This window comes from Camelina sativa, chromosome 10 (genome assembly GCF_000633955.1).
Source record: "Camelina sativa cultivar DH55 chromosome 10, Cs, whole genome shotgun sequence".
Taxonomy (NCBI): domain Eukaryota; kingdom Viridiplantae; phylum Streptophyta; class Magnoliopsida; order Brassicales; family Brassicaceae; genus Camelina; species Camelina sativa.
In genome coordinates, this window is record NC_025694.1 from 11,448,103 (window position 1) to 11,462,774 (window position 14,672).

The following is a 14,672-nucleotide window of genomic DNA, read 5'->3' on the forward strand; positions in this document are numbered from 1 at the left end:
GTGTTGTCAAGGACTATCATAACCATAGAGAACAAATGTGATCAGACTGTGTGGCCAGTAATCTACTCATGGAACTCGCAAATCACCACCACCGGCTTCACCCTCAAAACAGGGGAGGCCCGTGACATCAACGCGCCTTCGTCGTGGTACGGTATTATTTNTCGTCGACTGGCCAATATACTCCAGGAGTTTCCAAAGAAGCTGTTTAAGATTTTGTGAAAGAGAAACAAAGTATTTCATTATCCTCGTACACCAAAGGCAACAAGAATGTTGTAAAAATGTTGGGATCTTCTTGTTGGATTCTTGATGAACTCTTTTTTTTTTTTTTAATATTTACTATTGCTTCATCATTCGTTCGTGCGTAAGTATTACTTCAAGCAATCGAGCCGGCGCTTGTAGTTCAATATAGATGATGTTTTTCAAATATATCTATTCCAAGAAAACATCTAGAGAATGATTGCTAGTTTAGTAGATTAACCAAATAGTTTGCATGTCCTAGAATGTATTTAGATAGGAAAAATGTACAGTAGTAAGATATTAAAATTGCAGTGTAAGTTGCTAACCGTCACAACAATCATAATTTTGAATATGAAACCATCCTATCATATTAGGTTAATCAATAAAGACCTTAGTTAACCTACTGTACTTCTTTACGGCTAATTTGTATACTAATTTTATATAATGATTCTCAAATTCATATCCTCGTTTTTAAATACACCCAGCCACTTCAGCTGATTCGTTTTTAGTTAAATTAAGAAAATATCCAAACCTTCAATACTCAAAATTAGAAAAGTTTGTTACATTTTTATCTAGTCTTCATATTAATAAAATGTAGCAGACAAAGCTTTTAGTTAGGTGGTTAAATATCATCATCAAACTGGATTGCATCATCTTTTAGGCCCTACTCTACAATTAATATAAAGACGATCTTATCAGATATACTAAAAAACTACATAGTTAACTAATTTAAACCATGGTTAAATACAAAGAAAAAGAAAATAGAAGAGACATGATTCGTGAAAGCAACATCATTTAATATCTACACTACAAAATGGACCGAGTCTACCATTTAATATTACGATAAGTTGATTGAATATAACTGAAGGTAGTGATTAGTGAAGGAAGAAAGAAAAAAAATAGAGTCAACCCGACAACAACAGCTACAAAAACCAAACTGTTAACGTTTGAAATCGTCAACCTTTAACTATTATTATAAATCTCCCGAACCGACAAACACAACGCAGAATTATATAATTAACACTAACGAACGTAGTTTAGGTTCTAGTAACCCTAAACTCTCTACAAATCAAGGAAAAAGTAAGAGAAAAAACATAAACACAATATAGGTCATTAGAGTGTGTTTGGTCAGATGGGGGAGAGGAATCCATTTATTTTCTTCCTTGCTTCACATTTGTTCATCTCCCGTATGACTTCTTTTTCTAATTGGTGGTTCATCATTTTTATTATTGATTTGTTAAGTCTTCTTTAATTTGATACATATTTCGTAGGAGTGTTGTCAAGGACTATCATAACCATAGAGAACAAATGTGATCAGACTGTGTGGCCAGTAATCTACTCATGGAACTCGCAAATCACCACCACCGGCTTCACCCTCAAAACAGGGGAGGCCCGTGACATCAACGCGCCTTCGTCGTGGTACGGTATTATTTCCGGTAGGACGCTTTGCTCCACCGCCGCAGGAAATTTCTCTTGCGTCACTGGAGACTGCGACTCAGGAAAAATCGAATGTTCTCTTGATGATTACGGTTGGTCTCCGGTGACTTACGCCTACTTCAGATTCGATAACAAAGGCGGTTCCGACAGCTACACCATAAGTGTCGAATACGGTTATAATCTTCCAATCGTGGTGGTCCCGTCGCAAAAGACTAGTACTACATGTATCCCCGCCGGTTGTGTGGTTGATGACCTGAACAAGACTTGTCNTTACGATAAGTTGATTGAATATAACTGAAGGTAGTGATTAGTGAAGGAAGAAAGAAAAAAAATAGAGTCAACCCGACAACAACAGCTACAAAAACCAAACTGTTAACGTTTGAAATCGTCAACCTTTAACTATTATTATAAATCTCCCGAACCGACAAACACAACGCAGAATTATATAATTAACACTAACGAACGTAGTTTAGGTTCTAGTAACCCTAAACTCTCTACAAATCAAGGAAAAAGTAAGAGAAAAAACATAAACACAATATAGGTCATTAGAGTGTGTTTGGTCAGATGGGGGAGAGGAATCCATTTATTTTCTTCCTTGCTTCACATTTGTTCATCTCCCGTATGACTTCTTTTTCTAATTGGTGGTTCATCATTTTTATTATTGATTTGTTAAGTCTTCTTTAATTTGATACATATTTCGTAGGAGTGTTGTCAAGGACTATCATAACCATAGAGAACAAATGTGATCAGACTGTGTGGCCAGTAATCTACTCATGGAACTCGCAAATCACCACCACCGGCTTCACCCTCAAAACAGGGGAGGCCCGTGACATCAACGCGCCTTCGTCGTGATACGGTATTATTTCCGGTAGGACGCTTTGCTCCACCGCCGCAGGAAATTTCTCTTGCGTCACTGGAGACTGCGACTCAGGAAAAATCGAATGTTCTCTTGATGATTACGGTTGGTCTCCGGTGACTTACGCCTACTTCAGATTCGATAACAAAGGCGGTTCCGACAGCTACACCATAAGTGTCGAATACGGTTATAATCTTCCAATCGTGGTGGTCCCGTCGCAAAAGACTAGTACTACATGTATCCCCGCCGGTTGTGTGGTTGATGACCTGAACAAGACTTGTCCAGAGGATCTTAAGACGTTCTCGGGAGATAAGCTAGTAGCTTGTAGTAGCGCGTGTCAAGAATCCGGTGAGCCGGAGATTTGTTGCACCAATGATTATAAGTCCAAAGAAAATTGCAAACCGACGACGTACACGAACAACTTCGAGAGTGCGTGTCCACGTGCTTATGTCTATGCTTACGATGAGTATGTCAGTACTTTCACTTGTCCAAACTCAACTGATTACGTCGTTACGTTTTGCGCTTCTTCGTTGATTCTCAACAACACTACTATCAGGTGATTTCCCTCGGATACGAGTCTCAGTCCATTTTTTACTTCGCTTCTTCGTCAAAACATCATCACACGCTTCTCTAACATCCAGTTTTCGACTAACAACTTTGTTTTTCTCTTAGGTCTTTTAGTTATCAAATTACATAGTATATGGTATTGATTTTCAATATTTTCACATGTATTTATAAAATATGTTAAGTATAATACATTCTTTTTTTTTTGTAAGAAACAATTTGCATAACTCTAAACCAATGATAATTTTCAATTTTTAGTCGATATTTTTTTGAGTTTATAAAATCAATTATTAAAAATACACAAAAAGCTAAAAAAAGATTATTTATGAACGGGAAGAGTACAATGTTTTAAGGAAGTAACAAATTTTATTTCCTAAATTAAATGAGTAACAGTTTCAAAATATTTTTTAGGGTCAGTCTGTATACATATATTTAGACATACTTTTAGTGGCAAATTTGGTTGGTCCGAGGTTTCAATAGTAATCTGAATCATGTGCTAATACATCAATAAAAAAACTCTAATACATGCATTTTTTTTTTCAACAAAGAATTCAACAATAAAATCTGAGAAAATTGAATTCAAATATATAACCTATCAAAACGCCACCAAAAGCTTCCACGAGCTAAAAGGTGGTTGTTGTTGTTAGACGAAAATCAAAACATGTTTAACTTTAATTAGTGTGTAAGCACTGACGGTGTTTTATTATATGACACGTTTAACAAAAGATATCTAGAAAGTAGAAACCCACCAAAACCAAAAGTCTTCAACTCAGAAGTAAAGAAAAAAATGTTACATATCCAGTGAGGAAGAAGACTAATTGAGACCAATGTCCAAAGATTTGCTAGGCTTTAATTGGTGGTGTTAAAGCTAGCATAACCAATTATATAAGTTAATCTGGTATTAGTCAGTGATTTAAAAAAAAATATAATGTTAAATATACATCAATTAATAATGTATTTTCTTACTAGTAAATACCAGTTTCAAATCTGCTATGTGAATTTTACTGTCGATAGTAATCGGTAACTAGCCTAACCAACATTTTGGAAACTATGGGTTTAATATATTCATTTTCAGACACACAAAACCCAAATGAATATGAGTGTGACATATACTAATAAGCTGTAATTATGTTATTTGCTTGAAGAAGGAACAGCAGCAGCTCGATGGCTCCTCCATTAGCTGGGGCAAAACGTAAGTTTTCTTTCGTTTTCTTCATCCTACAGAAATGTGTATGCGTGTGCGTTTTAGGATTTGTTGATCAAAATTTGTTTTTATACATTTGTAGATAATTCTCATCAACGGAAGTTAAAACCCATACTCGGTACCCTTCATTGCAACTATAGCTCTCTTGCTCATTGGTATAGATAATAATATACCTAAGTAAGTTTCTAAGGTATATTTTTCTTTCAGGAGTCTCAACAGCTTTAGTTGTAGTGATCATTATTGTTGTGACTGCGGTAATAATGAGAGCAAAAAGCACGAGAAGAAAGAGTCACTGGAATGACAACAACATTGAAGCGGCTGTGATGTTGAAACGATATAGTTATGAAAACGTCAAGAAGATGACTAAATCATTTGCTCATGTTATAGGGGAAGGAGGTTTTGGAACTGTCTATAAAGGAAAATTACCCGACGCTAGTGGCCGAGATATTGCGTTGAAGATCTTGAAAGAGTCAAAGGGGAATGGAGAAGAGTTCATCAATGAATTAGCTAGCATGAGTAGAGCATCTCATGTTAATATTGTTTCTCTGTTTGGGTTTTGCTATGAAGGGAACAACAGAGCTATAATCTATGAGTTCATGCCGAATGGATCGCTTGACAAGTTTATATCCGAGAAAATGTCAACGAAGATGGACTGGAAAATTTTATACAACATTGCCGTAGGTGTAGCTCGTGGGTTAGAGTACTTGCACAATAGTTGTGTATCGAAGATTGTGCATTTCGATATAAAGCCACAAAATATACTCATGGACGAAGACTTTTGCCCCAAGATTTCGGATTTTGGTCTTGCCAAACTGTGCAAAAAGAAAGACAGTGTCATATCGTTGCTAGACGCGAGAGGGACCATTGGGTACATTGCTCCTGAAGTGTTCTCCAAAAACTTTGGAGGAGTTTCGCATAAGTCGGATGTGTATAGTTATGGAATGGTGCTTCTTGAGATGATCGGGGCAAAGAACATAAAAAGAGCTGAATCTACATCCAAAAACAGTTCAATGTACTTCCCAGATTGGATCTATGAAGATCTCGAGAGGAAAGAAACCATTAAATATTTCGGAGATCATATAGTTGAAGAAGAAGAGAAGATAGTGAAGAAAATGGCATTGGTGGGCTTGTGGTGTATCCAGACCAATCCATCAGATCGTCCACCAATGAGAAAAGTCGTTGAAATGTTGGAAGGAAGCCTAGAAGCTCTACAGGTTCCACCCAAGCCTCTACTGGATTTACATGTGGTAACGGCTTGGGAAACCGTTGACGAGAGTCAAGAGACTTGTTTCTCGACACCAAACCAATTAGAGAGACCCATAACTCTTTAAGATATTCTTAAGCTTTTCTTCAAGACATATAGGCATGGTATGAACTTGTGTTAAACTTGAAACTTCAAATAGATGCTAAAATTAATCAAGAACTCACGTATTGATAAAATATGAAACAAACGTGGTCTTCTACTAAGATTGATTTTGCTAGTTTTCCCTTGTACTATACATTAGTTCAAATCAACAAAGTATATAACTCGACATAATTGTATAAAGTTAATAATATTAGTATTAGTCATAACTATCCTGAGAAGTTTTTAGCGTGAGAAACTGATGAACGTAGATTATCATATTGAAAGAAAGGGAGTATAAATCTTTCGAATGTGACTGTAACTCCCAAATGTTATTTCTATTATGAACAAGTAAAGATATATATAACTAAATATGAATGTGTTACTGTCACAAGAAAGAATCTCTATGAGCCAATTGAAACTCACATGCGGTTAGTAGCAGATCTTGCTCTGGCCACTGATCTCGTGTAGAGTTCTTCGTACTGTGTGGCCGATGATCCCCAACTGAAATCTATACTCATCACTTTCTCTATTAGTCTCATCCATTTATCTTCATCATTCTTGTAGTGATTGAATGCTCGCTCCAATGCATGATTGAAACTCTGTTTTAACATTTTCTTTTTCAGTACATATAAACTGCTCACCACGGTTTTCAGCTATGATGAGCAACGACTGGTGAAGATTTGAAAAGAAGAGAGAATCGTTAAATTACCTGTTCGTCAGCGGTTAGAAATGAAAATCCGTTTTGAAATTGGGCTGGTATTGTATCATCATCGATGTCAAAGACACTGCAAAAAGATTGAGAATAAAACGAAATTATCTTGAAACCAATGTCATCTGAAGGTAAGTAATGTTCCAGACCAGGTCTTAATTTTTGGTTTTACCTGTCATTTAAGCCTCCGGTTTTTCGCACAATTGGAATGGAGCCATATCTCATAGCGATCATCTGTGTAAGAGAGAAAGAATCCGACAATGAGATTAGCCGATATTTAGTCACATCAATGGTTTGGTTTCAGATCATGTTTTGTATTTGTACCTGAGTAAGTCCACAAGGCTCAAATATTGAAGGGATGATGAACATATCAGATGCTGCATAAATCGTATGAGACAGAGCTTCATCGTACTTCAGTAACAACCGGACATGATCATGGCTCTTAAACTGTTGTTCAATACCTTCAAATTCCCTCTAGAAAAAAACCAACATGCATCAAATCCCAAAATCAAGATATTTGAAATTAGATAGACGAAATGAAGAGGGAGAAGCTAGTCAGCAGCTCAAGGACCAGGTCGGTTACCTGAATATGTGGAACCGGGCTAGAACCAAGAAGTACAAACTGTCCACCTAACTCCAACGTTCTGTATATTGCATGTCTGATTAGATGAACTCCTTTCTGTGGTACTAATCTTGTTATGCAACCAACCTACAAAATAAATGTAGAATAAATTAACTGAATCTGTATGCTCAAGACTCTCTCAGCATTCGCGGAAACATAAAATTACCAGCGGCCGTCTTGACTCGGCTGAAGAAAGTCCAAGTTGCTTTCTAAGGGCGTATTTGTTTTCTTGTTTCCCTTGTAGATCTTTAACATTGAACTGGGCCTTGAGGAAAGGGTCTGTAGCAGGATTCCATGAATCTGTGTCAATGCCGTTAAGGATTCCAATGAATTTCTTGGAGTGAAGATTAAGCGTTGAATGGAGTCCTTTTCCTCCCTGTAAATACACTAAACTAATTACTCTGAAAGCTTTAGTTAAATAAAAATTGAAAAAGATAGCAAAGAAAATTCTTCTACCTCGGATGTTCGAACTTCTTGTGCATAAGTAGGGGACACGGTTGTTACAATATTTGAGAAAATTATAGCACCCTGGACCAGAAGGAGACAGAGAGATGAATAAGGCTAAAATGTTGAATATTTCTCTCGGTTTATATTGGCTTTGTAATCATTATTAACCTTCACAGGATTGACTCTATCTCCAGAGGAATGATCCTGCATTCTGTCTGGTCTATTTAACTGGTTAACATCAAGCCCACAAGATCCCAGTTCTGAAGCAGACGCCGTACCTTGATACTCAAAATTGTGGCATGTAAAGCATATTCTTGCAGAATCTAATCCCTTTGGAGCATACAGATCCCAATAAAGCGGCGCCTGTAATAAAAATAACAACGAAATAGCTTCAAACTGAATCCTAATCAAAGTCAATTATGCGACAGCTTCAAAATAAGTTCAAACCGTACAACAAAAGCTGTTTGCCAGTCATGACAATGTATGATGTCGGGCTTTTTGCCGGACTGAAGAAGCAACTCTAATGCAGCTCGGCTAAAATATGAGAAGCGTCTGAAATCATCTTGCTCTCCGTAAAACTGTCCTCTCCAGAAGAATTTGCTCGGATGTTGAGGTTCAATGAAATGTACAGGCAAACCTGTAAAACAGGAAACTTTATACCACTTTAAAAACCAAAAGACACAAACACAAGAAGAGAAAAGAAAAAAGTTACTTCACCTTCAACAGTGCCAATCCAGATTTTGTTTTTGTATAGCTTCCCATCAAAATATGACTCCACAACAGTATCCAAAGCCTGCAGTGAATAAATCAAACCATCATCAAGAACAACTAAAAAGTTAAAAGTTAAAGTCCTCTTATAATTTATTGGTTCGTCATATTGGACACCAACATTACCCTTAAGTCACGCACGCGATCATACTTCATACAGTCATATTTGGGGAGAATAATCTCCACCAGATGACCTCGTCTTTGCAATGCCTTACTAAGACCTGCCACAACATCTCCCAAGCCTCCCACCTAGAGAAATTACATAAGGAAATTACGAATGGAGATAAAGTTGAAAAATTACCATGCAATGTTTCTATTTTGTAAAATTAACATGTAAGCAAGGGATATTTTGGGGGGTTAGCTAAACACACCTTAGCTACAGGTGCCATCTCAGCTGCAATGTGAACGACATACAATCCTGAACTAGAATCAACATAAGAAGAAGAAAATAAGATATTTTTTCAAAACGCTTTGAAACCCCAGAAAAAAGCGTTTCCAAAAGATGATGATAACCTTGTTGGAGATGACACAAGCTTGAGAAATGCAGAGATGGCATCACGTTCATTCTTATCTTTGACGTCGATATAAGTATCATGAATTCTTCTATCTTTCTTCCATACCATTTCTCTTAGTGAGTCAGCATCGTTGCTTACTATTTTCTTTTCAAGCAGCCATCCATCAACAGTTAAAAGTAACCGACTCCAGTAATCCCAAGGCATATCATCAACAGGTTCATCTTTTGATTTTTTCTTGCTTTCTTCCTTCAAACTTTCAAGTGTTTCCTGGAATTCTTTTATCGATTCTTGATATAACTTAACATACGAGAATATCTCTGCATCAGACTTTTCAAGCCGCTCCTCGAGTAATGTCACCTTATGTTGCATTAGCTCATTGTATTGCTGAATTTTTTCAGAAGATTCTTTATAAACATTGGCCTCTTTAAGTGATTCCTCGATTTTATCAACCATATTTCTGAGATCTTGATTCTGCTGTAACACCATAACTGCTTGCTCTGCTTGTTTGGTAGCTCTATCTAACAACAGCTGTAGATTCTCTACCTTCGCCCATAGATCAGTGCATTCGGTTTTAAGAGTAGAAAGGTTCGAGACATCTTCCTGAGAAGCCGATAACTTAAACTCCAAATCCTTTACAGAAGATTCCAAACCTGAGCACTCCTCTTCCAACACAACCACACGTTCACCGGTATTTTTAACACTTTCAAGTTCTGACTTGAGCATTTCTATATCGTTTCTCAACGAGAGATTCTCCATCTTCAATGTTTCGAGCTCCTTGCTAAGAGCTAGAGCATAACCATCACTTTCTGGAGGGGAGATCATTTCATGACGAAGCTTCTCTAATTGTTCTTCCAGAAGCTCCACATGTACTTTCTCTTGAGCAGCAGTTTTAATCCTGTCATCAGTCTCAGCCAATTTCATTTCCAAGACATTGATTTCTCCCTGCAATGATTCCTTTTCACTTAGAATCTTGTTAAGCTCGTCAAGAGCACTGGCCCGTGCTTGATCAAGCCGAAGAATATCTGCCACAATAAGACATCAGTATTTTAGTAAAGGCTTTCACAAGATCAGGAAATACACATAACCAATCAGATTGGGAAAATTTACTTTTTTCTGCATTTCTTATCATTGTCATTAGTTCCCCAAACTGTCCATCTGAAATCTGCTCGCCTCCACTTTTGTTAATGGACTGAAAGAGATCACAAAAAATTTATCCAACGAATGCCTTTTTTTTTTCAGAAATGTAGAGTTACGATATTACCATAAACACTAAAACGAAATCCATACCAAAGCTTTTGCAACCTCAGGCACAGACAAATTGTTCAAGTTCTGCCCATCATCAGTAGTGGCGATAACATTCTCCTCCTTCTTCTTTGCAGGTCTACTTCTGCGCCGTGTTACTTCAACTATTTGTATATCATCTCTCTTTTCAGTATTCTCGTCAGCATGATTAACCTCTACGGTGCCCTTTTCTACATCTGACTCGAGGCTAGGCATGTCAGCAGAACCATTTCCAGGTTCTGATCCCTCATCGCTGTTGCCCTGAACACTTGAATTTATCGACAGGATCGGTTCAGGAGAGCCTTTCTTGATTTCTTGTCTTTTACTCGGGCTGCAAATTTTTCAATGGAAATCAGAAGAAATGGGAGAATTGAAAGGAATCAAAGAGGCTAGACTAGCTACATATCATCGATATAACAGATTAAAGACATCAAAAACCAAAATGCAACATCTTTTATCTAGTTTACATTTTTAAACCTCTCTAAACTCATAATGCCCCAAACAAATGAATCCTAAATCAAGATTATCATAACCAAATTCACACATCTATGAGACTGTGAGCATTCACCAAAACAGGCTAAGCTGAGTGTTAAAAATAATCAAAATCAAAACTTTGGAAACTAGAAAACAGAGATATAAGTTTAAAGGTAAGACAACCACATCACGCCAAATACCTAAGAGCAGAGAATCGTTAAATTCCGAAAATGCCAAATGAAATTAATTACATAAAAGCAATCAAATTCATAAATAATTCTCAAAACCCCAACACAGAAATCGAAAGAAAGAAAGAAGACAACACTCACTCGAAACCACGTTGTTGACGCATCTTACAAGAAGTAGAAACCAATCGACGAGACGAAGGAAGATAGAAAAATCTACGAGAAGCTCCATGTTCTCTCTCGCAGGAGATTCTTCCTGCTGCTGCTAATCCATGGGTCAAGAAACAGAAGCTCGATAGCTTCGTCGTCATCTCTAATCTAATCAGATTAAAAAAAAAATTCCAAAACTAAACGAAGAAAGATACAAAAGTTGTTGCTTCAATGGAGGTTTTGCGCAAAAATCTCATTTTTTTTTTGTTTCATTAGTACTACTCTGTGTACATTATATCTTCTTCTTCTTCTTCTTCTTCATGAGTTCTTCTAAAGTATCTTTTTTCAAGAAATTAGAAAAAATTGGGAAATAATCATATGTTCGCAGGTCCACCACAAGATTAAGAGTCACGTGTTTACGCCACGTGTATTCTAAGCAATATCCAAATCGAACGGTGGTAAAAGTAAGAGACACGTTAACCAATCTTTCTCGATCTCGCCACCGCGCCGTGGTTCTCCGTGACTCCGTCGCCGGTGAGGTTTTTTTTTGACGATTTTAACGATTATTTTTAGGGTTTGTGGTTTGAGTTTGAGTTATATCTCGATTTGACGTTTTTTTTTTTTTTAATCCAATCTAGCGCAAAGTTTTGATTTTTTTTTTTCTTTCTTTTCGATTCGCTAATGTAGTTTTGGGAAAGAGAAGAGTGTTATCAGGATCATGGAGGAAGGTTGCAACTGCTTTACCTCGAAGATGGTCTCAAATTTGAGCATTGGTTTGTTTATAGTTTTGGGGATCGTTCTTCTGATGGTTCGTGTACTGTACGTTGTATACCGTTGTGGCAAACCTTTTCCAAAAGGAGCTTCACAGTATTTTAGTACTCTTGTTGTTCTTGGTTCTGGTAAGAAGAGTTAATATATAGTGTCTTGTTTCATTGGATTCTATGTGATGTTAGGTATGATTAGCTGAAATGTTATTGTGTTATTAGGGGGGCACACTGCAGAGATGTTGAGTCTCCTCTCTGTTTTGCGTATGGATAGATTTACACCAAGGTTTTACATTGCTGCAGCTACGGATAACATGAGTCTCCAGAAAGCTCGTAGTTTTGAAGATTCTCTAGCTGTTAAGGTTTTGTTAAAGATGCCATTGGTTTCTTGCGTGGTTGATACTGCATTGATCAGTATGAAACTAAATAATTCTTCAACCCAAAGATTAATTCTGTTTTCCCTTTTTTGCTGGATTTGGCCGTGACATAGCCTGCTATTAAGGAAGCATCATCACAGTTTATGCAAATTTACCGTAGTCGTGAAGTTGGTCAGTCTTATGTGACTTCTGTTTGGACTACCATTGTTGCTATTGTTCACGGTCTGTGGCTAATGATCCGGATCAGACCACAAGTGGTATGATATTTAACTGAATGCTTTCAGACTTTCTTCTAAGGGGTTTTTATAAAAACATTTAAATCAGGTTATTAATTAGATTTGGTTGAAGTTTTTCAGATCCTGTGCAATGGTCCTGGGACCTGTATTCCTCTGTGTGTGATTGCTTTCTTATTCAAGGTATACACTCTTCAGTACTATTTTATCACGCAGTTCTTTCCTGGGACTTGTATTCCTCTGTGTGTGATTCTTAGTCATGGTTTCTCCATTACATCTAGAATTAAGTGCTTGTTTCATCTTGGGTGTTACAGGTGCTAGGAATCAGATGGTCATCAATCTTTTATGTTGAGAGTGTAGCAAGAGTTAAGAAGCTTTCATTAAGTGGATTGCTACTTTACAAATTGAGGATAGCTGATCAATTCTTTGTCCAATGGCCTCAACTGCAAAAGAAGTATCCTCGGGCTCACTATGTTGGGTGCCTGATGTAAGCTGACTGGAACCCTCCTCACACCAAAATTTATTACAGTAACTTAGAATAGCTACAAAGCCTACACCTTCTCTTTATATACAGGATTGAGTCACACTTTAGTAATATTTCATCTTTGTTGCTATGAAGTCAAGTTTTATAAACTGAAGTTCTGTAATCAGCTGTTCTGAAGTTGTTAATGCTATTTCACTGAGCGTATGATGTGATTTTGGCGAACATATTCAAAACTAAACCAGAGTCCAGAGTCGCTCACTATTTATTTACTGAAATCTACTTCCTGTTACAACGATGCAAAATGTGTCAAGCTGAGACTTCACTTCAGTTGCATCAAAAGATGTATTATTTTTAGTCTTCATTGTAACATCGTCGTCGAAATATCGTATTATTTTGATTGCCCATTTGACCCTTCTGCATCTGGTGGGTCATGGGATTCTACTGTTGAGATTCCATGACTTTTCTCCAAGTTTTTTTCATCAAGATATTGTTGGTAGACATAGGAAGCGACACCCCAAATAGCTAGGATCATAGAAATCACCTTTAACCCATTCATTTTGTCATGGAAAATGATTACAGCCAGGATAGGAACCACTGGGAGTCCCAGAGCGCTTATTGCATTTGAGAATAGAGAGGAAAGCTCGAAGATCAGTCCTGTGCCACCGATGGAGAATACCTGCCAGGTAACAGCTGTCCACACTAGGTTCATAATGTAGGATACCTTCCCAAGTTTGTAGTTTTTCATTTCATTGCTCAAAGTATTCCACTCGCCACTAGCAAAAAGCCCCACCACGCCAACACAACTGGCCACTAGACTCACGTAGATTATCATCTCCATAACTTCTGAAAAAGTTTGCTTCTTTAGAACTTTACGGAAGGCTAGCTGTTGTAGGGATAAAAGTAGACCAAACCCAGCAGATGAACAAATGGTGCATATGAAACCTCTGACATACTCTCCTTTTGTAACTTTTTTGGAATTTGATTCTTCATTATTAAATGCAAGGAGGGTAGAAGATGTAGTGAGGAGGATAAGAGAATTCAAAATGATAGGAGTAAGTTTTTGTGAGTTGAGGAAATAAGAGAAGAAAGCTGTGAAGGCTAACTGTGATGCATAGATCAGGGACAGGGTAGAAACGGGTAGGTAAAGCAGCCCGATGGAGTATAGGTAGCAAGCTGCTCCTACAAGAAGTCCAAGCACTATGTAAACCATTGCACGGTTCCTAAGTGAGGTTATTTTGTCGTCTCTTTGAGTTGTTGTATGTGTTTTGACTGACAAGAGATGAAATGGAAGTAGAATAGGAAAGCCTACAGGCTGAACTACTGTTGCTAGCCATTTGCTGTTTCCTCCATTGTCATAGTATAGTCTCCCCAGAATTGTAGCAACTGATTGGCCTGAAATGGCAAAGAATGTATAGACGGCTATCCGGAGCCACCGATTGTATGTATTAGAGTTTGTTTGGCTGCCACTGACCGAATTTTTTTCATCCTTATCTGTTGGATTTGGCTCTTTCTCCTGCTGAACTGGTAAGTGATAATAACACAAGAAATTAGTTTACGATTTATTTGTTGTCACACAAAATGAATTTTGATATATTATTGAATTATAAGATACCATGATAATCTTTTCGGTTCTTTTTTTTCTTAAGATAAAAGACCAGTAGGTTCTTGACGAACTGGTTTATGCTTACTCACCAATGACTTGTAGTTCTTGATCCCCCTTCATAGTGGATATGGAATCCCCTCCTTGGAGATGGACAAGGAGGAACTAACAATGTTCTGAACAGATTTGAAGTATTAGGTATCTTATTATCAATTTTCTTGGTTACCAATGCTACCAAGTGATTGCTTCTTTGATATGGGTAGACATGCTGTAGCTATATATTAAGGGAATAGGAATCGGTCACCGTCTAAGTTTTCATTGTATGTGTCCCCACATTCAGTAAATGCCAAATTGTAGATATCTTTCTCTTGCCATGAATTTAATATCTTTTGTTATCTACAACCAGAGATGTCACTATTG

General features: G+C 37.3%; 4 protein-coding genes and 1 pseudogene across 4 annotated transcripts; 3 read left to right on the top strand and 2 right to left on the bottom strand.

Moving 5' to 3' along the window:
• On the top strand, nt 1,237-1,972 carry LOC104720263 (thaumatin-like protein 1). Its single transcript, XM_010438197.1, has 2 exons — nt 1,237-1,424; nt 1,509-1,972. The coding sequence occupies exons 1-2, from the start codon at nt 1,370-1,372 to the stop codon at nt 1,970-1,972; spliced, it is 519 nt and encodes a 172-aa protein (XP_010436499.1). The 5' UTR covers nt 1,237-1,369.
• LOC104720264 lies at nt 2,106-5,761 on the top strand (annotated as a pseudogene).
• On the bottom strand, nt 5,901-10,974 carry LOC104718505 (probable starch synthase 4, chloroplastic/amyloplastic). Its single transcript, XM_010436261.2, has 16 exons — nt 10,789-10,974; nt 9,992-10,316; nt 9,812-9,893; nt 8,703-9,726; nt 8,561-8,612; nt 8,316-8,438; nt 8,139-8,214; nt 7,874-8,058; nt 7,590-7,784; nt 7,431-7,502; nt 7,141-7,350; nt 6,936-7,061; nt 6,677-6,826; nt 6,525-6,586; nt 6,353-6,428; nt 5,901-6,242 (listed from the first exon to the last, which is right to left on the bottom strand). Exons 1-16 carry the CDS (start codon nt 10,953-10,955, stop codon nt 6,063-6,065), a joined length of 3,105 nt encoding a protein of 1,034 aa, XP_010434563.1. The 5' UTR covers nt 10,956-10,974; the 3' UTR covers nt 5,901-6,062.
• LOC104723255 (UDP-N-acetylglucosamine transferase subunit ALG14 homolog) lies at nt 10,940-12,864 on the top strand. Its single transcript, XM_010436260.2, has 7 exons — nt 10,940-11,031; nt 11,183-11,328; nt 11,482-11,693; nt 11,781-11,920; nt 12,049-12,192; nt 12,292-12,351; nt 12,483-12,864. The coding sequence occupies exons 3-7, from the start codon at nt 11,513-11,515 to the stop codon at nt 12,657-12,659; spliced, it is 702 nt and encodes a 233-aa protein (XP_010434562.1). The 5' UTR covers nt 10,940-11,031; nt 11,183-11,328; nt 11,482-11,512; the 3' UTR covers nt 12,660-12,864.
• On the bottom strand, nt 12,887-14,513 carry LOC104718503 (probable purine permease 9). The gene is made up of 2 exons (XM_010436259.2): nt 14,345-14,513; nt 12,887-14,173 (listed from the first exon to the last, which is right to left on the bottom strand). Exons 1-2 carry the CDS (start codon nt 14,373-14,375, stop codon nt 13,041-13,043), a joined length of 1,164 nt encoding a protein of 387 aa, XP_010434561.1. The 5' UTR covers nt 14,376-14,513; the 3' UTR covers nt 12,887-13,040.